The 23,906-nt window shown below is 38.4% G+C and overlaps 1 protein-coding gene across 1 annotated transcript; it reads right to left on the bottom strand.

Annotated features, from left to right (window-relative positions):
• Nucleotides 1-227: 227 nt before the first annotated feature.
• LOC109214476 (protein FAR1-RELATED SEQUENCE 9-like) lies at nucleotides 228-1,358 on the bottom strand. The gene is made up of 2 exons (XM_019378394.1): nucleotides 609-1,358; nucleotides 228-362 (listed from the first exon to the last, which is right to left on the bottom strand). Exons 1-2 carry the CDS (start codon nucleotides 1,356-1,358, stop codon nucleotides 228-230), a joined length of 885 nt encoding a protein of 294 aa, XP_019233939.1.
• Nucleotides 1,359-23,906: the final 22,548 nt, after the last annotated feature.

Here is a 23,906-nt window from a genome sequence, read left to right as displayed (position 1 = left end):
TGCTCTGAATACAATTAACATACACCATAATAACACTACTACATAGGATATACACAATTGCATCAGCAGACACAAATTATAAATCAAATATATGTTGACACTTCAAATTATTCATACTATAAATTCAGTTCATCCATAAATCTAATCCATAACTAAAATAAATGCGTACAATCTTGTCCGTCTCAATACTAGTAATTCCAACTCAATTACTAATTCGATTTCTACAGTCAATTCGCTTGGCCACTAAAATCAACATTTTTTCCAGTGATGTTTGAACTTTGGTTCTCAATGCCACCTCCAATTTGGTTAGTTGAAGCCTGAGTCAACAGTTGTGTGAAGCTAGTGTTTTGATCTCCATATAACTGCATCATTGAATTAAAAGGAGTAAATCAAAAAATCAAATCAAGACCAATAAGTAAATTAAAATATAAATACTAGTAACAAATTGAAAATTATAACTTGATAGTTTAGAGATTGAACCTCAAAATTTAACCCCAAGGATTGTTGCTCATGTTGTTCTGTTGCTCTAGCTTTTAATGTCTTTTGTGGTGCCCGCCTCTTCTTTTGCTCAGTTCTTGATTTTAATCTTCCGTATCCATTTCGATTACCCTTTTTCTTATTGGATCCAAAACTTGATCATTGAATCCCAAAGAAGGGCCAACATATGTACTAGATTTGGAACAACTCCTATGGGTACCTTCTGCATATATTTCACTTTGGAGTTTAGTGATCTCAACCCTTGCTTGATACAAATATTTTCTAGCAATTTCTTCAGACTCGGCATCATTTGCAGCTAAAGTCATAACTGTAAATGATTCTTTCATCATCGTGTTTAAGCGAATAGCCATAGATGAAGTTGATGTTTTCTTTTTATTGTTGCACTCCTCCAAACCATTCCCCTGTTTAGCATTCTTTGTCCATCTTTTCAAAATATATTGTGCAGGGATATAAGAAAAATCCAAGTCAATAAACAGAACTTTTAGTGCATGGCAACATAACCAACCCAAAGATTCAAACATAAGACAACTGCAACTTATGGAATTTTCCATAGAATTGAATTGCACTGTCTCTATTTGTCCGCCTTCTCCCTTGAGGATTGTGTATGTGTGACAGGTGCCACTAATTTCAGTATTGATCACCTTTTTGGACATTCCCTGCAAAAATTCATGTTGAAATCTTGTATATATAGTTCTAGTGTATAAAGTTGCAGCATGCTTTAATAACCTACAATCATCTATTGCAAGTTTAGGTGTTCCTCGACATTTATAATCTTCTGTCGCCTCAATGTCACGCATTTCAGCTGCCCGTTGCTCATAATGATTAACAAATTTAGTTAAACTCATAGTCTGGCAAGTCATTTCTGTGAAGACTCTATTAGTGCTCTCACTCCTCTGAGTTGATTTAATATCCGCAGAGAAAATATATCGACTAAATGCAGGACACCACTTTTCCCTCAAGTCATATAACCTTTGGAGCCAACTATTACTCCCACAGTCCTATTCTTCAATCATTTTTTGCCACACCAACTCAAACTCTGATTCCGACTTGCACCTCCATAAGAGTTTATCAAAATATTTTTCTCTAAATCCTGGTTTTCAATAAAGTTGAGGTATATTCTTTTGGGCATTCCTATCAATATGCCATTCACATAAACGATGACAAGTATCAGGAAAAACTTCTTTAATAGCAGCGCTATTGCAGGAGCTTGATCGGTAAATATAATTTTAGGTGATATGCCTCCCATTGCCTTCAAAAAAGTACGAAATAGCCAAACAAAAGAACTAGTTGTTTCATCACTTAAGAATGCACATCCAAAAAAAACATTTTTCCAATGATTATTTACACCCACAAATGGAGCACAAATCATATCATATTTATTTGTACGATATGTAGTATCGAAAATCATCACATCTCCAAAACACTCATAATGCAATTTAGATATACTATCTCTCCAGAAAAAGTTGCACATCCTTCCATCTTCATCAACTTGAAAAGAGTAAAAAAAGCTTGAATCATCTGATTGCATATGCATAAAACGATCCACAAGAGTTTGAGCATCTCCACTGTTAATCATACTTCTTTTACGTGCTTGTATGAAGTTATGAGCATCTTGTTCAATAAATCTAGCATTTTCAATACCACCTGCTTTATTTTGAAGGTAACGAACAACTTTTTTGGTGGGAATACCAGCATCTACCATAGAACTGAGAATGTCTTTAGTAGCAGTTGTAAGATTTCGGCCAGACAATATAAAATGTCTCAAATTTTCCTCGATCATCGGGTGGTTATGCTCATCAGAAAATTCGAAAACTTCCTATTTCTCATTTGAAATCTTAAATTTTATGCGAGCCATACAACCACATCTATATTCTAACCTTTGACGTTTTCTTTCTAGATAATTAGAATACAAAGGAGATTTCCCTTCACAAGAACAAAGAAATAAATACCTTGTTAATTCTTTGTTTCTGTTGTAAGTTTTTGCTCCCTTTCGAATGCCAAAACCTTTTGCTAAAGCATAGGAATTGTATGCTACGTATGATTCATCTTCAGAACCAAATCTCATCCCAATCTTAATAGCAAAGTCATTGTTGATGTTAGATACATTATGGACGAATGTGGAGCAATCTTGATCATTAGCAGTATAATCTACAATAATATAATCTAAATTAGAGGTACAATATTTACACATAAATAATAATAAAACTAAATTACGTTTTCCATTAAAATAGTGAGCACTTGAAACTAATAGTCTTTAAAGTTCACGTTGCTTACCTTCACCTTCAAAATTAATATCTTCAGCAGAGTGATCCTCCATATTGTTGAGCATAAAGTGTATGCTTTCTTCTTCACCGTGGAAAGGATGCTAAGAAATAAGATTTTCAATAAAAAATATTTTTTGTCAAAAAGCAGACCTAGATCTTATATACATAGTATAGTATAGGGACCAAAGTATCTGTTAATGGAAAAATTGGATTCTTCAATATATACATCACCTAAAGGAAAGGAAATTGCAGTAAAGTCATCCATAAACACACTACATATATCATAATGCAATTTTTTTCAACGTAGTTTACTTCACTACATAGATCATAATGCAATTTTTTTCACCGTGGTTTATTTTTTTCTTTATTATAATATTATAATAATATAATAGGAGTAATGAAATAGATCTTTTACTTTCTTCTTTTTCTTTTATTGTCCATTAGTTAAGCCTCTAATTAGGAAAAAGAGTAGACCTAAATATTACCTTTTTTAGCTTATGCTTTAAAATAAGTAAGTAGGAACATGAGTCCACTTGTCAAGAAATAAACTAGACTCGCATAAGTAATGTTGGTTATGTGACTCACATAGTAAAATTTCTCTAATATGATGTACTATATGTCAACAAATGAGGTCGGAAAATATTGGGGTGACTTGTATGGGTGGAAGGATATATGAAATTTGAGAAATTCAAAGAGGGATAATCTTGCCGAAACTCTTACATAAAATTAGTCCATAGCCATTAAATCTTCTATCTAAAAAGTACAAAAATATACCGTTACAGAACATCCCGATTTTGCTCGCGTGCACATACGCTCCTCCACCATGTGCCCGCCGGCAGCGCCCCTTCCGACGCTTGCTGAGGATCAATTGAAGCCTCCTGATGAGGCGGACACATCCCCTGCAATAGAACAACAAAACACGAACTATATGGTAGCTCTGAAAAGCCCGACGACTCCGGCGATGGTTAAACCTAGCTCTCTCGTTGTCGCTAGGAACACGACTCACAATGGCATTCCAACAGTGATTTTTAAGGCTAAAGATTACTACGGTGTCATGGCAGACGAATGCAGACTAACTCTCATTGGTAAATTCACTTATGGAAGGCCGATAATCGAAATTATCATATCAAAATCTCGAGCAAATCCCTCTCAAAGGAAAAGTCAGAATTGGGGCCTACAATTACAGGCATGTATTCATTGCATTCGACACTGAATCTGACACTGTTTATTTCTAAAGATTCATCAGTATCATGAGCCATCTTATGCATGTGTTCAAATGGTCCCCAAATTTTGATCCTAATGAAGAAACACCTCTAGCCCCCGTCTTGGTTCTTCTTCCTGAGCTTAAATTTCATCTTTTTAACTAGGACTACCTCAAACTAATCCTTTCAGATGTCGGAACCTCACTCATAGAGGACCTAGCAACTCTTGGTAGGTCTAGACAAAATATGGCCAAAGTCAGAGTTGAGTTAGATTTGTCGAAACCAATCCCAAAAATAGTCTGGGTTGGCCAAGAAGGTAATGGAGCTTGATATTTTATACTTCAATACCACACAAGAGGGAAGGGGGATGATTTATGTGGTACCCAATTTTTGCTTCACTTAATTATAGAAGGACCTGGTTCTTCTATGTGTTCCAAGTACTACTGTTGCGGAATAATAAATACAGAAAATAAAGCACACAAAGATTTTACGTGGAAAACACCTGGCTCAAAAGGTGAAAAAACCACGACCTACCTTCCAGTAGGATTTTCTCAAACTCTCCACTAAAATCACTGAGCCAAAAACTGCATTTACAAAAACTCTTTTGTAAACCTAGTATTAACTCTAATCCCGTTGTGGCACACAGCCTCAACTGTTGCGACAACTTCAAATTAACTCTAACTTGAAAACTCTAAGTACCTAATAAAATTGCTTCTAAATAAGCTGAAAGGTACAATGTAAAATCACCTACTACAATTGAACTAGAATAAAAGATAGACACTTGGAACTGGTTCTTCTATCTGGTTCAGACTACAAGAAAAGGCTTTATCTGCGACCAACATTTATGGACGAGTTAATAATCTCGTCTCTAAATGCATATGTATTGGGACGAAATTATATTGTGGTCCTTAATGGTGTATTTTATTGCGAAGTTACTAAATCTGGTCCCTAAAGAAATTAGTAACTGGTCCCAAATTATAATTGAGGGCCATGAGCGGGAGAGAATACCGCCAAATATAATACTAAAATATTAAAAAGTTATTATTTTCTAAAAAATAGGCGCCAAAACTATAATACTAATTAAAATAAAAAATTCTTAAACTAAAAAAACTCTCTGTTCAAGCAATACACGACTACTCTGCCCTAGTCTCTAATAAACAACGCAGGTCTGCCTCCTTCTCTTCATCTCTCAAAATCTGTATTTTGTCTAAGCAAAGATTGCAAATTTGTTTGTTGGTGAATCGCAGGTGTACCCTAGCTTTCGACCTCGCTCATTCGTGAATCTCAGGTACTCTGCCCTAGTCTCTAATAAACAACGCAGGTCTGCCTCCCTCTCTTCATCTCTCAAAATCAGTATTTTGTCAAAGCAAAGATTGCACATTTGTTTGTTGGTGAATCGCAGGTGTACCCGAGCTTTCGACCTCGCTCATTCGTGAATCCCAGGTATGCCTCCTCTTTCGATTTGCTCTTTTCTTCTCTAAGTTCTTCTTCTCCTTCTTCTCTAAATTAAATTGGTAAAAGGTTTCATAATTTCGTTTCTTATTTGTATAATCAATAGAAAGATTATTGGGTTGGGATTTCTAATTTGATAATTTGATTTCTCTGAAGTATATTCGTGTTTGTAGCGTGTATGAAATATTAATCTTCAAACGGGGGAAATAACGTATATTCATATTTGTTCATGTTTATAGTTTAGGGGAGGGTATATAGCAAGGAGTTGCAAGAAAAATGCAAAACAAGATTAGCCTAATTTACTGGAAAGTAGCAGTGGTTTAATGTAGAGGAATCAGAGACCTTACTATATTCACTCTAAAAATTGAGATAGAAATTCTGACCTTCATGTCTAATTTAGTCAACCTCACCCTTGTGCTCAATTGACGAGTCTCTGTCTTGCGACTTTTTCTTCTTCTAGTTGCTCTTTGAGCATTCGAGCGCGGGGTAGGATTTTAACCTTATGAATTCTTGATGTTAAAACACGACTTCATGTGTCAGTGATTGGGTAGCAAATTTAATTTAGGTAGCAAATATTATATTTCTAATTGTAGCAGATCTTTCATAAATTTACACACTTTCACAATAAAAGGTCTATACATTAATATCTGGTGTCAAAAAGAAATGCTTAAAAAGTTCTATTTACCTTTGTTCAAAGGTAATTGGAAATTGGTATCCAGAAGAAATTCTTGAAAAGTTCAGTTTTTCAAGTTCTTTTATCTGACTGTACATTACAATACATTAACTAAAAAGAGAAAGAAGCCTAATCCTCTAGTGCGACGTTAGAGTTCAACACAGTTGTGTGCATCTGACTGTAATAACTTGTGTTCATCTTAGTATTTTTCCTATCTTCTATCCTTTTTTTAATCTAATTTTTATCTACTCTCCAAGGTTATGGCACCTAGTAAGCAATGGATGCAACTTGTTGATAATCGGCTTGATGAAGCCTACTTAATCGGAATGCAAAAGTTTTTGAATTATGCTTTTCAGAAAACAGGAGAAGAATAGTTAATAAGATGTCCATGTGTCAAATGTTGCAATACAACTTTAGGAACTCGTAAGACAGTTGAGGCACTTGGGCAGAATAGTTCGTGACCGCAATATGTGTCCTTTGGGAGTATCATCGTGGAATGATATTAAGCAAAAAAAGTTGAATCACATGTGGGCAGCTATTGAGGTAACAAATATAGTTAGGAGTATGCCTGTGCATTTTAACCGTGATGACACTGGAAAGTATAGGACTGTGAAATGTGGCTATTTGTGCTAGATGTCAAATTGCTAATTTAGTTGATTAGTTATGTTTGTTGCAGGTATTCTGTTATATCGGTCAATTATATGTGTGAGTCTAACTGCTCTTTCACAAACTGTTCCTATCATCACATGGCATACTGAATTTAAAGAGAAGTGGTTTCTTGTGTTCTTGCTTCTTTTTTTCTTCTTTCTAGCTCCTAATCCAGTGTTATGAGAATTGTTTCTCAGTTTGTTGGCTTTCTGGTGTAGCCACTGTAGTCTCTGGCTTAACAAGTTTGATATAAGGTTTAATAACATTCCTATAGCATCTCGCTTTACTCGATACAACAACATAAGTTTGAAAAACTGAATAGGAAAGGTATAGCTGTTATTTTGTTTCTCTTTGGTCGTTCTATGCATTGGCAGGTGGTTTGAGCTCCTTTTCATTGGCTCTAACTCTTCGTGTTTAAAGAGAAGTTGTTTCCTATCATTACATGGCATACTGAATTTAAAGAGAAGTGGTTTCTTGTGTTCTTGCTTCTTATTTTCTTCTTTCTAGCTCCTAATCCAGTGTTATGAGAATTGTTTCTCAGTTTGTTAGCTCTCTGGTGTAGCCACTGTAGTCTCTGGCTTAACAAGTTTGATATAATTGAAAACATCTGCTGCTAGATACCTGACTTGTGCTTCCAACAGCTGTAGAAAATGCTGCTGGATTACATGTCTCCGGCTTCTTATTAAGAGGTCCATTATAACATGGCACACTCGCAGGTGGCTGCTGAATATTTGATGCATGTGTTCCCCTATTAAACAAGATAAATATTAACAAATAGCACCACATAGGCACATACAAAAGATAATAAAAGCAGATCTGCTTAGTGCATACCATTGGCATATATGAAAACAAATGTGACTGAAACATTGGCATCATGCTGAAATTTTTTCTAGCAGTGGTAAATTTGTTGAAACTTCAAATATAAGCATATATGAAAGCAAATCACAATTATCCAATATAACCACAAAAAGATAGAAATGTCTGGATTTTAACTTTTAAGAGCACAATGTCCAGCCTTCTCAGCCAATTGACTCCTCCCCCCTTTAACCCCACGGGGTTAAGGAGAACTCTTGTGATGCATTAACTCAACCAATATTTTAATTATTGTAGGATAAGTTGGAGAGCGTTGACATGAATGATCATCGTGATCATATCTTGGGATGGATGAAAGAGTTATGGAACAAATGGAGAGGACACTTGCATGCAAAATATGTGAAGGGCAAGCCAATCCAACAAGCTCTTAAGAATATTCCAAAGGGAGTAGACAAGAAAGAATGAGAGTGGTTAGTAAAGAAACATATTTCTTCTGAAAGTTTTCAGGTATGTCGAACGATTTAATATATAATCTATTTCGCCAAAGCATCTGTAGTCTGAATTCCCCCTAGCACCATATATCTTTTTTCCGCTATATCAAGAATCAAACCTAAGTATACTATTTAAGTTTATTACAATAATTATATTTATGTTTATTGTTTCACAAAGGCGAGAAGCAATAGGAATGCAGCAAACCGAGCCAAGTTGAAGATGCTCCATCATATTGGTAGCAAGCCTATTCGAGAGATAATTTATCAAAGGGTATTATCATAAAATCTCTATTTTTCTAAAGGAAATATTTACGAGGTGTTTTTTGACATGTTTTCCTTTGATGTAAAGGGCGGGAAAGATGACAATCCACCAGATTTGGCAACAATTTTCTTTGAGACTCGTAAGAAAAATAACAAGCTTGTTGAACCTGAAGCAATTGAAAAACATGTATGTTTAGTCAATTGAATATGTAAATTAGTTGAAATTATTATCGGTTCTAATATAAAATATTTCTTCATATGTTTTGTAGGCTCAGATTGAAGAAATAGTTCAATCAGATCCATCTTTACCTACCATAGAGATAGTAGAAAAATGTTGCGGACCTCAAACTCGTAGCCATGTATTTGGCTTTGGGGGTGGAGTAAAGGTGAAAGACTTGAAAGGTGGCACTTCTTCAAAGGCTGAATTACTGTCCGCGCTACGTTCAACTCGAGAGGAAAACAAATCTTTGAATGAGGAAAACAAATCCTTACATGATCGCTTGTCTACCTTAGAAAATGAGATGAAAGAAATGAGGAAAATAAGGGAATACTTCGCTGCTAATCAATCACATGTCTCTCCTTCGACATCCCATGTTTCAACTGAATGACCACTACTTTTGTGTGCTGACCAAGTTAGTAACAATATACTCTGCTTTTTAATTTTTCTGTTGATTTATATAGTCATTTCTATCTTATTGCTATCTCTGATTTCACTGAGGATTTACCTTATCCTAGCAAAATAGTGGGTTAGACTGTCTCTATGCCCCCGAATATAAGCCCAGTATTAGCAATATCATCACTGCTTCTTTTGAAAAGTTGAAACTCTTCCACAGTAGACACATCTGGACAATTCAAACAATCTTTGATAAACAAACGCTAAGATCAGAGGATGTTTGGTTTTACCTCAGAGAAATCAGAACAGTAGTAGTTGTACTTTTGAAGAGGGTTGTTGGTTTGGTTAATGGAGAAATCATTTTACCTATTGATTAGTATTATATATATACACATACATATTTGTAGAAAATCCAGATAGTTGCTTGAGTTTGCATTTCACTCAACTTCCTGGGAAGTATGATGGCAAAGGGAAAGGAAATTCAATACTTTCTGAAAAGAGGGAAACAATTATTCAGAGCCCATTGTCAGCTTCAGTTCCTTGCTGCTTCTACTGAGTCTTCTCTAGATAGGCTTAGGACTACACTTGTTGAGACTTGTTAGTGTGTTTTTTATTGTTTTTGATTATTGATAAAATACTTTTGTTGATACTATTCATATTTTCCAGGGCCTTTGTATGTTGTATACTCTGAAATATTCACTTCTATTGTTGTATGCCTTATCGGAAAAGCTTAATTGGTGCTCCAAGTAGAAAAAGGGTAAAAGAGCCTAGCTGGTACCACAACTAGAAAAAGGTCTAGTTGGTACAACAACCTAGCTAGGATTCTTCCTAACTGTTCTTATAACAACAAAAAAAAAATTCAGTGAAATCACACAAGTGGGATCTGGGGGTAATGTGTAAGCAATCGCCTGAAAAAGCAGACATGCAGAGGCAGAGTAGTCATAGATAGATAGACAGACAGACAAAAAGAAACAGACATACAATACACATATATACACACAATCATACATATACAAAATGGGCTGTTGATTAGAGCAAAAAAGAATTCACTGGCATGTTGGAGATGGTCAACCACCCTGAAAATCCCCATTTTCTCCAATGGCCTCATTTTTTAGCTAGAAATTTCAAGGAGAGCAGCATCTGAAATGGGGTGTTCAAGGAAAAACTGAAGAACCCAACAGTATTTGCACTATTCAAATGGCTTGGTTTGTGATTGCTGGAACCCTTGCTAGATAGAAGTCGATATGCCTTCGGCATAAATAGTGTGCCATTTGAAGTAAAGCCTAGAACATTTTTTTCTCGAACAGTAAAAGAGCATTATTATTGACACCATCACTCAGTACTACTGAAATATCCAGTGTTGGAGCAGCTGTAACAAGCATTTGTAATTCCCCTTCCTTGTGATCATCAGAAGGACATAAGTCCTTTGTGATATGTAGTCGAGCAGCTACATTTTTTGAATTTTGCTGTTGTTTTACATTACTTGGACAGCTGTTTTTTCCAAATTTTGAATCACCACACACCAGTTCCAACTTCTTACCAGCATCATTCTCGCCATTTTCCTGTTCAATTTCCAAGGCATCAAAAGAATTAGTATACCAAAACTTGAGATCTTGAAGTTTCTGTTTTGTTGTTTACTTTTTTTAATTAGGATTTTTGAATATTTTGCAAGTTGAAAGATGCTGACTGCCTTTGAATGTGTTTTACCATTACTATTGTAAATTAACATATATTATTTTACCAATAGTTATTTATCGTCTTTTCAAAATTTTGTACTTACAGGTTTTGAAGATTGAAGCTACAAGTCAAGATGCAAGTTTGGAAGATGGAAAGCTACAAGCTCATTATTATTTTGCTAAGAATGTTATGTAAAACTTGATATCATAGTCTAGCTCAGGATGTTAGCTAAGTTTTTTTGTTAAGGTGTCGAGCAAATACTGAAACTAACATTATGGGATGTTAACATTGCAATTAATAACTTTATTACCTTTTTATATCTAGATTTTTCAATAGCAATTTGATATTTATTGATAAAAATAACTTTTTTGTGACATCGAGCTTTAGGAATACTTGTGGTCAATAAGATCGAGATTAGAAATATGGTTGTTAAAATTACTATAATTATTTTAAATAGGGACCAGTGCGCTACTTGTCTCTAAAAGATAAGTTACGACCAGTTAAAGACTGGTCGCTTAAATGGGTTAACGACCGAAAAATATATATTTTCATAATATATTTGCCGTCTAATAGGGAGAGGAAAGGTGGTCGCTAAAATTCTTTTACGACGAGAAAATATATAATGTTAAAAATATATTAATTGTCTACTGGGACGAGATATGTAGTCTCCAAAAACATTTAACGACCAGAGTTTTGGACCCGTCGTTATTGGCCTTTAGCGGCGGAAGCTATTGCGACCAGTGGCGACCAGCTTTTTACCGTCGCAATAGATTTATTAGGACCAGATTTGGAGCTTTAGGGACCATATTTCCCTTCCTTAAAGGACGTTTTTCTTGTAGTGAGATCGCCTGTTGCTGTTACTGCCTTTTAAGCTGTTGGTTTCCATTGAATTCTATTCCTGTTAGATTTCCGTATTTAGTTTTTACTGTAATATTCTTTCTGTCTTATTTCATTATATTTAAACCAGTAGGGCCCTGACCTGATCGCGTCACTACTCGATCGAGGTTAGGATTGGCACTTACTTGGTACCGTTGTGGTGTACTCATGTCCTTTCCTGCACATGTTTTTCATGTTCAGATCCAGGTACTAGCTATCAGCCTCGAGTCTAGCTGGGTGGTTGCTGCTTTAGGAGACTTCAAGGTACATCTGCCCGCGTCCGCAGACCTCGGAATCCCCTTCTATCAACTATGTTCTTTTTCTTCTTTTCCGTAGAAATGATGTCACGACCCAAAATCCATTAAAGGCCGTGATGGCGCCAGACACCTCGGTCAGGCAAGCCAACATTGAATAACTTATTAAACTCTCATTTTAAATTTTTGAAACCATAAATTTCCTTTATTTTAACTAGTAAAAAGTAATCTTCACGGAATAAATAAATATGTTTACGATTTTTATTACTGAATATCCCATAATCACCATAGAGGCCGATGTAACAAGTGCATGAGCAATTCTAGGAAATAAGGTACAATATGATAACTGTCCGGAATACAATTGGACAGAAAAGAAATACAATACTCTGAAAGAGACTCGGCTGGCTGCGGGTCGTCCCGAGGGATGTAGCTCACCTAAGTCTCCGTGTCAACCATGCTCCTACTCCCACTAGGCCACTTGAGATACATGTGTCTATGCAACAAAATGCACATCAAGTGTATTATGAGTACGAAAACAATGCGTACCTAGTAAGTATCCCGTCTAATTTCGAAGAAGTGGTGACGAGAGGTCGACTTCGACACTTAATAGTGGTCCAATAATATACTGATAATATAGTAAATTGAGGATTTTTTATAAAGACGGTTGTAACTCAAGCATGAAGCAAGTAAACAATTCTTTTATTAATAGGAAATTTCCAAATTCTGTTTCATCATTTATACATTTATCTCAAGCCAAGGAGACAATATCATCATTTATAAATTTGCAAGTCAAGCAATACAAGCATGCGCAATTCATGCCGAGGTCGTACGGGCCGATCCAACATAGTAATAAAATGTGCACTGCCAGAGGGTCAAGTGGCGCGAACCATAGATGCATCTAGTCGAGCCTTCAAATCACATCAAACGATGCCAAAACCATGATTCGCACTCCAATACGAGCTTTATGAACTTTTGAACTTCAATTTCTTCATTCGATGCCGAAACCTATCAAATCACGTCTGATTGACCTCAAATTTTGCACATAAGTCACATTTGACATTATGGACCTACTCCAACTTCCGAAATCAGAATCCAACCCCAATATCAAAAAGTCCAGTTCTGGTCAAACTTCTCAAAAACCTTCAAATTTCTAACTTTAGCCAAATGACTCCAAAATGACCTATTGTCGCGCCCCCTTTTTTCCCTCCTCGCGTCGGGAGAATCGGGTTAACGACATTTGGGTATGGGACAACTCATTCCTTTTGGGAACTGGGTTTTACATTTTTGAAGAGTCGCCACCTAATGATTTACGGTGCATTAGGACACCTACAAGGTTCAACTACAACTACATTTTTTATAACCAGAGATAGGGTAAGGGCTTGAAATTATCCCAAGGGGATGGTGTTAGGCACCCCTCAGGATCAACTAGTGTGGTTCCTAGCCAGACAATTCTTTGTGAATTTGGTGCATTTAACATATAAGCAGATAAGGCTCAAATAAGAGGGGATTTTAATACACAAATGCTTGGAAGTAAACAAAGTATGAAAGAGAAGTTATTAAAAGGCTGATTTTGAAAAGAAGTCATAATACTTTAAAGACAAAGAAAGGGAGGGGAAGGGGGTCCTAGGATTATTCATAATATGGATCACATCAATGCAATACCCGGTAATCACTCCTCAAAAGAGGGGCTACACGTGATATTAGCGCACCGGTCATCATATCCATATCTACCCTTCCCACCCCGTTAAGGTACTAAAGCATGGATTGGTCTCGACCACTATTGCATGCTATTACCCGCCCCATTACTATCAGTCCCGGAGGCATTTAGGACTACTATTCCTAAAAGGAAGGGGTATTAGGCTGACTTGGAGTTTCAAAAGTGAAAAAATCTAAGGCGACATACATACATATAGCACAATAACAGGGGAAGCATATAAAGAATGACAAGCTCATATATACCTCCTCAAACAAAGCAATCAAATAGCATGACTCAAACAATAAGCAGGGTCTGGGAATATTAAGGCAAAAGGGGAGCTTAAGTTGTTGAAGTAGACCAATTTATTACATAACTCAGATAAGAAGTCCAAATCAGGCCCGCCTGCTTGTTGTAGCGATTATTACAGAAACGGGCTCAACTTTATTAATTGTTATTACCTAAGGTTTGCCTAAGTGTTTGGGGTAGAATCCTATGAGCATGGTATCTATTTCGGATTTAGAATGTGGCAAAGCAGTAACATACTAAAAAAAAATGAGCGGTTTGAAATCCTATAGGCATGCTTGCTAAGCTGTGTTAAATAGGGGATTAAATTATTTAAAAAACTGGTTCAGAATAGACTGATTTTAAACTAGACTAGTCTCAGATTCTGCAGATGATGGTATCCATTATTGCTGGTTTTAACTCCTATAGACATGATATCTAGTGTTATTGATTTTAATTCCTATAGACATGATATCTAGTTAAACGCAAAATGGAAACAGGCAGGATTTTTTTACTTGGGAATTCCTATAGGCATGATTTCTATACGTTACACTGATTTTAAACATTATAAAACAAGATACCAGTTTATAGCCGTTTAGATCCTAGAGCATGATGTCTAAATGGTAACAAACGTGCAGAATCAAAAATAAAGTCCTATAGGCAGGTTATCTAGGTGTGAAGTTGAACATGCAGAATTTTAAATGAACCCCTATAGGCATGGTGTCTAAAATGCAGAATTAAACACGCAGGATGTAAAACAGTCCTATAGGCATGCTTTCTAAGTGCAGAATTGAATCATCCAAAACACAAATCCTATAGGCATATTTTCTACTCTTGATCATGCATAATTACCCATCCCTTTTTCACTAGCCAGCCCCAAATGTTTGTTACAAGTTATTACAGACCAGTTGCTGAATTACATCAAGAAAATACATAAAAATGGGAAATTACAACCATAGGAAGACTGATCCTGACTTCCTCTCTGAGTTATGGAACAAAATGCCTCAAATACCACTTGTTTCAAAGCCTTTCTCGGACCTGGGTGTGTCAGAGTTCCCTAAGGGTCTCAAGGGACCCCGCACAGTGCTTACACCTAAGTTCATAGAACCAGATAGAGATGAGTGCAGTGTGGAGGGGCCAGCCCTTATGTGTCCAAGTTCAGAGGGAGCTCATGGGTCCCAAGGCAAGGCTCACACAAGAGGGGCAGAACATAAGTCTAAGAAGATAGTGGAAGTGCAGGAATAGAGTTTTAAAACTGAGGGGATAAAGAAAAGGGGTAAAGGGTGATAGGGAAACAGTAATTAGTAAAACACAAAGTTGATAACTTCATACAAAGGGGGTTAGGGGTTGGGAATCCATTGCAAGGGGCCTATGTGCTTAGGCAGGGGTCAGCTTTGGGCATGCACAGCAATAGATGGTGCTGGCTTGCCTATAAGCCAACCAGAATACACAACAACTAGAGGAAACATGGAGGTTATGATCCCTGGGGGATCAAGTTTGGGTCATGCACAGCAATGTTCATTGCTGTCATGCCCCAAACCAACCACAGATACCAAACACATCGGGGATGGGGATTTAAGGTTCACAAGCAGTGATAAGTAATTAACAGAAGCACTAATTCAGAACAGAAAAGGCAGACTACATCATGCTTAATAGTGGCACTTGGTTAAATACAAACAGGAGACAAACAAGGGTGAAAGAAACAGTAAAGGAACATGTTGTTGTTGATGTTGAAAATTAGTTAGAATATACCAGTCAAAGAAGCAAAGTGCAGTAAGGAAAAGTAAGCAAGACCCCAAAGTCTAGCCTTGGCTTTTAGCCGGCTAAACAAATAGTAGCACAAGTAGCAGTAAAGCAAGAGAGAGTTTTTTGAGTGTAAGCGTGTGTTCTGAACTAAAATTGTTCGTGTGTTTGAAAGAAGAGAAGGTGGGTATTTATAGTTTCGAAAACGAGTAGAAATTAAGGTAATAAGCAAAGACTTAACATAAACATGGAAACAATCACAATTAGAATGAATTAACACAAGTACTTCCCATTAATCAAGGAAGCACTGCTCAAACGGATACTAATCACGCTAAGTAAGGAAAGACATCAGTTTGGGGACAGATTGATTCTTGCCGTATAAGGGGCAGTAAAAGTATGAAGGTAAATATTTGAGTCTAAGTACGAAAACATACTTAATTTTGGAAAAGGATTCAAGGTAAAACATCACAGTAATTAAGGAAGGGAGTCAGTCAATTTAAACAAACGAATAAAATTAGGGTTCATAAGAAAACCCTTTTGCAATCAGCCACAACATTGAGGGGGTCAGAATTAATCAAGAAAGGATCACGATTTTGCATCTCAACATATAAATAGCAAGGGAGGGACATACATACTAGGCATGCAGGGTCAATCATATTGAAAAAGAAGCAACACAAACATACAGTAGCAGTAGGGGTAAGCTAGGATTCAGCAGTAAAAGAAAACCATTCGAAGCTCAGCAATCGAGTAGGTCAAGTAGTCACATAGAATCAGAAATGCAGAGAACCAAACTAACAGGTAAGAGAGTCAGAAACACGTAAAGGTCTCACATTAACAAGTGAGGAAAACCTTTTAGGAAATTAGGGTTTCAACAGTAGTCGAATTTAAAAGATGGTAAGAACTCAGAATCAGATAAGTCAAACAAGACAAAAAGATTCAAAAGCAAAGAGCTTAATCGATCTAAACATGCGTATAAAATAAACCAAGAGAATTTTAGAAGCCCAGGTAGAGCCAGAACACTTAGGGCTTTTAGCATGATGAACCAGGTAGCAGCAAACATGGACAAACATAGTAATATCATAAAAAAAACACACTGAAAATCGGAGAAGAGTTTAGGAAACCCTAATCGTTAAAAATGGAAAGTCATTTTGAAAGAAAAATCGAAGATCCTTCGAGAAACACTTAAAAATTTGTAATAAGCACAGACCTAAGATCGATCTGAAAGAAAAATCGGAAAGCTCTTAGAGCTAGTGTTTCAAAGAACACAGAGAAAGTGAGAATGGCTTTAAAAGATACCGATCTAGCCGGAAAAGTCAAGGATCTGACTTGAACAACCATAGATGGTCGGAAAAGGACATGAGATTGAAGTCGAGCAAGAACTGGACCAGACCTCTTTGACATTTGTCCATGGAATCACGAAAATGTGTAACCAGTAGACATAGGAGAGGAGTACACGTCCCAAAACTCCAGGGGAGACCATGGATTAGGTGGGGATTGAGGTGGATTAGGGTGACGGTGGCTAGGGTTTATGGTGGTGTTGCAAAGAGAATTGAGAGAGAAGGGGATTCAGGGGCGGCGGTATATGAGAAATGAATTAGGGTGAAGGGGTCGTTTGGGTTAAAAAGGAAGGGGTAATGGGAGCAGTTGATCTAATCGATCAGCGGCTGGGATAAGGTGGGGCTTCCGGTACGGGTTATGGAGATGGGTTTGGGTCGGGGTTTAATAGGAATTTGGCCAGGGTAATTGGGATTCAAATTGAGGTCCAATTTAGGCTATAATCAAAATAAAATGGGGCTAACATTTAAATAGCCAATTTTCCTTTTTGATTTAAAAAAAATAATTTCTGGAAATAAATTGATGGCACTAAAATGATTTATAATACATAATTAATTATTTAAAAATACCAGACCTAATTTTGTGAACATAAATGCAATTAAATCTTAAAAGGGGCTAATATTGCAATTATATGCAATTTAGCTTTAAAAATACTAAATAAATTTGTAAGAAATATGCAAAAATTCCATTGGCTATATTTTAATATAGATATAAAAGTGCAATAAGTGAATCTCCAAAAATGATAATTTTGGAAACAATTACTGAATTTATGGATAAAATTAGAGAATAAATAGATTTAAAAATATTTTAAAGTTAAGAAAAGTAATGAAGCACCTTCATATATGCATATATATATATAATTTTGAAGCTATTTTTCATATTGAAAATATATAGGGAAAAATTGGGTGTCAACAGCTGCCCCTCTTTACCCGGGAATGATGAAAGAGTTTTCGGGTAAAGATATGACGGCCAATTTTGACCGAGCGAAATGGTTTGGGGGAGATGTTCAGGCCACACCCTGGCTTCTGAGCTGCCTATATATCCCTAGTTTTACAGGAATCAGGCCATATTTAGTTCAGGATCCCTCGGCGGAGTATGCCGAGGGGTATTTTTCAAGAACGGACGCAATATTTTAGGCCGGTCGAGTGAGAGTGGACAGCTTACGGGAATGGTTAAGTTTGATATGGCTACGGGAACTGGAGCGGGCTCCTGTCGGGACGGCCGTTGCTTGCCGGTTTTACCTGTAATTAGAAACAACACAAGCATATATTGTGCATAAAATTAGACATGATGCAAGTTCCATATTGGACCATGAATGCTGTCTTCAGACGGTTAGGATGACGTCCTTAGACCATGACGTCCTGGGCCATGAAGCGTGTAATAAAGGATTCGCAGGCTATGAAATAATGCTCTCGGGCTATGACAACGATGCCTCCGAACCATGATGCCTTTGAATAATGATATGCAAAAGATTGAAATGGATCCTCAGGCCATGACATGGTATTCTCGGGCTATAAGGATGGTGCCACCGAACGATGATGCCTTTGGATGAGTTGGCGATATTTCAGCCCATGAAGGATGCAGTATGAGGTGATCTTTCAGCTGTGCAGATGCAGTATGAGGTGATCTTTCAGCCTATGAAATGTGGCGATCTTTCAGCCGTGCAGATGCAGTATGAGGCGATCTTTCAGCCATGTAGATGTAGTATAAAGCGATCTTTTAGCCATGCAGATGCAGTATGAGGCGATCTTTCAGCCATGCAGATGCAGTATGAGGCGATCTTTCAGCCATGCAGATGTAGTATGAGGCGATCTTTCAGCCATGCAGATGTAGAAAATGCAGATGGAGACAGCGTTTAGTCTCGGAAGGCAGAATGGTAGCCTTATGCAATGCAGAAATGCAGATGGAGACATCGTTTAGTCTCGGAAGGCAGAATGGTAGCCTTATGCAATGAAGAAATGCAGATGGAGACAGCGTTTAGTCCGGAAGGCAGAATGGTAGCCTTATGCAATGCAGAAATGCAGACGGAGACAACGTTTAGTCTTGGAAGGCAGAATGGTAGCCTTATGCAATGCAGAAATGCAGATGAAGACAACGTTTAGTCTCGGAAGGTAGAATGGTAGCCTTATGCAAGAGATAAAATAGCAAATGACAGTAGAGTTTTCTTAGTTGATAGCAGATTGCGGCGTGGTGATTACTAGGAGCGTTGCGACATACGGAATATTACGGGTGCGTGCTGATAGCGAATATTGGTTGGTGCAATGGTTCGGAGAATCGTGTTCTTGAACAAGATCTGCCCTATGAGTGTACAGTATGATTTCATAATCCTATTGCCTGCATCCAAAGAAAAATCGTGAGTTTTGTAAAGGGGAAGGTTAGTTCGTATCCCCCACTGGTTTCGCTTGACTCGTTCGGCTTTGATCTGGCGATACGGTCTGTATTATTGGGGTAGCGTTGCTAAACAAAGCAGTTTCGATAATAAACATGCACGATTTCGTAAAAGTATAACAAAAATGTATAATTAAAATAGTTTTTAGATGAACCGACGACCGTGATGTGGTTTAGGACATTGTAACCTCTCTTGCTACGGAATTTTGAGGGTCCTCCTCAAAATTCTGCCCCAGTTTAATGGGTTGGTGCTTCTGACTGTTGCTTGCGATGATTCGGCTGAAATTACTTTCGCCTCCTCAAAATTCTGCCCCAATTTCCAATTTTGGGGAAAAATGAAAATTTATTTAATTATGACCAAACCCATAGGGCTCCCTACGTATCCCTTCTTAAACGGGAATCAGGTCAGGCGTAGTTCAATTACATCGTGCAGGGAAAACATAAAGATTACACATAGTAGCGCTTGACTGCATCTGAATTAATCGGCTTTGGCCAAACTTCTCCGTCCATTTCTGCGAGTATGAGGGCTCCTCCTGTCTGATCCTTAAGGAAGGAATTTCTATTTCGGCGGGAATGACAGCTTCTGTACCATAAACCAGCATAACTGTGGTGCGATACCCTAATAGAGCAAACGATAACTTCTCGTGCCACTGTTTGTGCTTTTCTATCATTTTCCTCAATATCTTCTTGATATTCTTGTTGGCGGCTTCCACAGCTCCATTCATTTGAGGCCTGTAGGCTGTGGAATTCTTGTGTCTGATTTTAAAAGTTTCACACATGGTTTTCATCAAGTCACTGTTGAGGTTGGAGCCATTATCAGTGATGATTGACTCCGGAATAACGAATCGACAAACAATGCGGTCCCGGACAAAGTCTGTCACGACTTTTTTAGTCACTGCTTTGTAAGATGCTGCTTCGACCCACTTGGTGAAATAATTGATGGCTACTAGAATAAACCTGTGTCCGTTTGAAGCAGTGGGCTCAATTGGACCAATAACATCCATTCCCCAGGCGGCGAATGGCCAGGGTGAGCTTGTTGTATTGAGATCATTTGGAGGTACCTTTATCATGTCTGCATGAATCTGACAGCGATGGCATTTCCGGACGTACTGGATGTAATCTGTCTCCATAGTCATCCAAAAGTAACCAGCCCGGAGTATCTTCTTTGCTAAAACAAAACCATTCATATGTGGACCGCAGGTCCCAGCGTGAATTTCCTCTAGCAGCTTGGATGCTTCTTTTGCGTCGACACACCTTAATAATCCCAAATCAGGAGTCCTCCTATACAGGATTCCTCCGCTGTGAAAGAAATTGTTAGCCAACCTCCGAAGTGTGCGCTTCTGGGTATGATTAGCAAGCTCCGGGTACTCTCCTTTCGCCAAATATTCCTTGATATCATGGAACTAGGGTTTTCCGTCTGCTTCCTCTTCAACATGGGCACAGTAAGCTAGCTGATTATGAATTTTCACCGGTATGGGATCATGAAATTCTTATCGGGATACTGTATCATGGATGACAGGGTAGCCAATGCATCAGCGAATTCATTCTGGATTCTAGGAACATGTCGGAATTCTGTCTTTGTGAACCTCTTTCTCAATTCCTGTACATGATGCAGATACGGGAGTATCTTGGAGTTCTTGGTTGCCCATTCTTCCCGCACCTGATGTATGAGTAAATCTGAATCTCCGATCACTAGCAACTCTTGCACGTTCATGTCAATGGCCATCTTGAGCCCTAAGATGCAGGCTTCATACTCGGCCATATTATTGGTGCAGGGGAAACTGAGCTTGGCGGACACTGGATAATGCTGGCCGGTTTATGATACCAAGACTGCTCCTATGCCAACTCCTTTGAAGTTTGTTGCTCCATCGAAAAACATTCTCCAACCATCATAGGACTCTGCAATATCTTCTCCTACGAATGATACTTATTCATCAGGAAAATACGTTTTCAAAGGTTCGTATTCTGCATCCACGAGATTCTCAGCGAGATGATCTGCCAGGGCCTGTCCCTTGACCGCTTTCTGAGTTATGTAGACAATGTCGAACTCACTCAACAGGATTTGCCACTTGGCTAGCTTGCTAGTGGGCATGGTCTTCTAAAAGATGTAATTTAAAGGATCCATCCTTGATATGAGATATGTAGTATAGGCACAGAAGTAATGCCTTAGCTTCTGAGCGACCCAAGTCAAAGCACAATAGGTACCCTCCAAAAGAGAATATCGGGCCTCATACGGAGTGAACTTCTTGCTGAGATAATAGATGGCCTGTTCCTTTCTTCCTATTTCATCATGTTGCCCCAGAACGCTACCGAAAGCTCCATCCAACACCGCAAGGTAGAGTAATAAGGGTCTACCTGGCTCAGGCAGGACCAAGACTGGTGGTGTTGACAGGTACTCCTTGATTCTGTCGAAGGCCTTTTGACAGTCATCGGTCCATTTGGTAGCAGCGTCCTTCTTCAACATCTTAAAAATTGGCTCGCAGATGACTGTGGACTGTGCTATGAGCCGGGTGATGTAGTTGAGTCTTCCCAAGAAACTCATCACGTCCTTCTTGTTCTTTGGCGGTGGTAGTTCTTGAATGGCTTTGACTTTTGATGGATCCAGTTCTATTCCTCGGCGGCTCACGATAAACCCAAGCAACTTCCCAGCAGGAACCCCAAATGCACACTTTGCCGGATTTAGTTTTAGGTTGTACCTCCGCAATTTGTTGAAATACTTCCTCAGATCTTTTATATGGTCAGCGACCTTCTTTCATTTGATGATAACGTCATCCACATATACCTCTATCTCCTTGTGTATCATGTCATGGAAAATGGTAGTCATGGCCCTCATGTAGGTGGCCCCTGCATTCTTCAGGCCGAATGGCATCATCTTGTAATAATACATTCCCCACGGCGTAATGAAAGCCGTTTTCTCAGCATCTTCTTCATCCATCAGATCTGATGGTAACCGGAATCTACAAATGATTGCAACTCATGCTTGGCGCAATTGTCAATCAAGATGTGTATATTTGGCAAAGGAAAGTCATCTTTCGGACTGGCTCGGTTGAGATCCCGATAGTTGACACAGACTCTGACCTTCCCGTCCTTCTTTGGTACTGGAACGATGTTGGCTAACCATGTCGGGTATTCCACTACCCCAAGAACCTTATCTTTGACTTGCTTAGTGACTTCTTCCTTGATTTTCAAACTCATATCCGGCTTAAACTTTCTGAGCTTCTTCTTTGCCGACGGACATGTCGGATCAGTTGGCAGTTTGTGAGCCACAATAGACGTACTTAGACCGGTCATGTCGACATATGACCAGGCGAATATGTCCTCATATTCCCTTAGAAATTCTGTATATTCCTTCTTTTCTGATGGCGATAAGTGAACGCTGATTCGTGTTTCCTTGACGTTTTCTTCATCTCCCAAATTAACAATTTCTGTCTCGTCCAGGTTGGACTTGGGTTTATTCTCAAAGTTCTCTACTTCTTTGACAATTTCCTCTGGTATGTCATCTTACTCTGAATCAATGTATGTTTGTTGCGTTGCCTCATTGCATGTCACAGTCATGGGTTCATCAAGATAAGTAATAGTAATGTTGTATCAATAAAGTAATAAGAGAAAGATAATAATAAGTGTTGATTCATAAGAAAAGTCAAAATGATTTTGATAAATTTCATAATTGTTTTGAACATTGAAGATCTTATTGCGGGAATAAAAATGCAAAAAGAAAATCATCTAGTAAATAAAACAGTGTATGATGCTTATATTAGCCTTGCTACCCCGAGGCTCGCCGGGCTCTGGTTGTTCTGATAGTCTAGTTATTGAGGCGTGCTCCTCTGCTTACGGCCTGTTTGGAACTGCCTTTCTCCCCTCCTCCTCAATGATAACACATCAATCCATATCATTGTCTTCTAAAAATAAGTTTTTCACTGCTGCGAGCGCCTCTTCTTCGTCCGTCCCATAGATGACATCAGCCTGTTGGAAAGTCTGTTCTAAGTGCGATATCGGCTGATCCAGTGGGTAGTAAGGACCACAGCATGGTGGCGACCAGTTTTTGAACTCTTCCCAAGTGTAATCGTATCCCAAGCCGAAAGTGGTGCCATGCTTCTTGAGTGTTATGGGTTTGGCTATTCCTTGGAGGTTTTTGCCGAGTCCTTTGCCAGGCTCGTACCCACTCCAATTTAATATACTTTCGATCTTGTTATCCCACCACTTGTCTTTGTCGATAGTATTGACCCGCTCGATGTGGTGGTAGGTCTCTCCGACTAGCTTTCTTCTCCCTCCGATTGCTGGAATGGTCTGACGATTGTATATGGGGTTACTACCGTCGCCGTGAATGATCACCTCCTAGTGATTCCATTCGAATTTTACAGCCTTGTGTAGGGTTGATGCTACGGCCCCCGCAGCATGAATCCAAGGTTGTCCTAGCAGCAATTTGTAGGATGCTGACACATCTATTACTTGAAAATCAACCTCGAACCAGGTCGGTCCCATCTGCATACACAGGCTAATCTCACCGATGGTGGACCTCTGAGAACCATCAAAGGCTTTCACGTTGATTGCTCCTTCTTTTATCTCATACAGCCCTTTGCCCAACTTCTTGAGTGTTACCAAAGGACAGATGTTAAGGCTGGAACCCCCGTCGACCAGGATCCTGGTGATGAAATAGTCCTCGCATTGCACGGTGATATGTAGGGCTCTGTTGTGACCCGGCCCTTCAGGTGGCAGCTTGTCCTCATAGAAGGTGATATT

The sequence above is a fragment of the Nicotiana attenuata genome, unplaced genomic scaffold (genome assembly GCF_001879085.1).
Source record: "Nicotiana attenuata strain UT unplaced genomic scaffold, NIATTr2, whole genome shotgun sequence".
NCBI lineage: Eukaryota > Viridiplantae > Streptophyta > Magnoliopsida > Solanales > Solanaceae > Nicotiana > Nicotiana attenuata.
The sequence above is the reverse complement of the archived record's forward strand: the minus strand, read 5'-3'. Positions and strand labels throughout refer to the sequence as shown.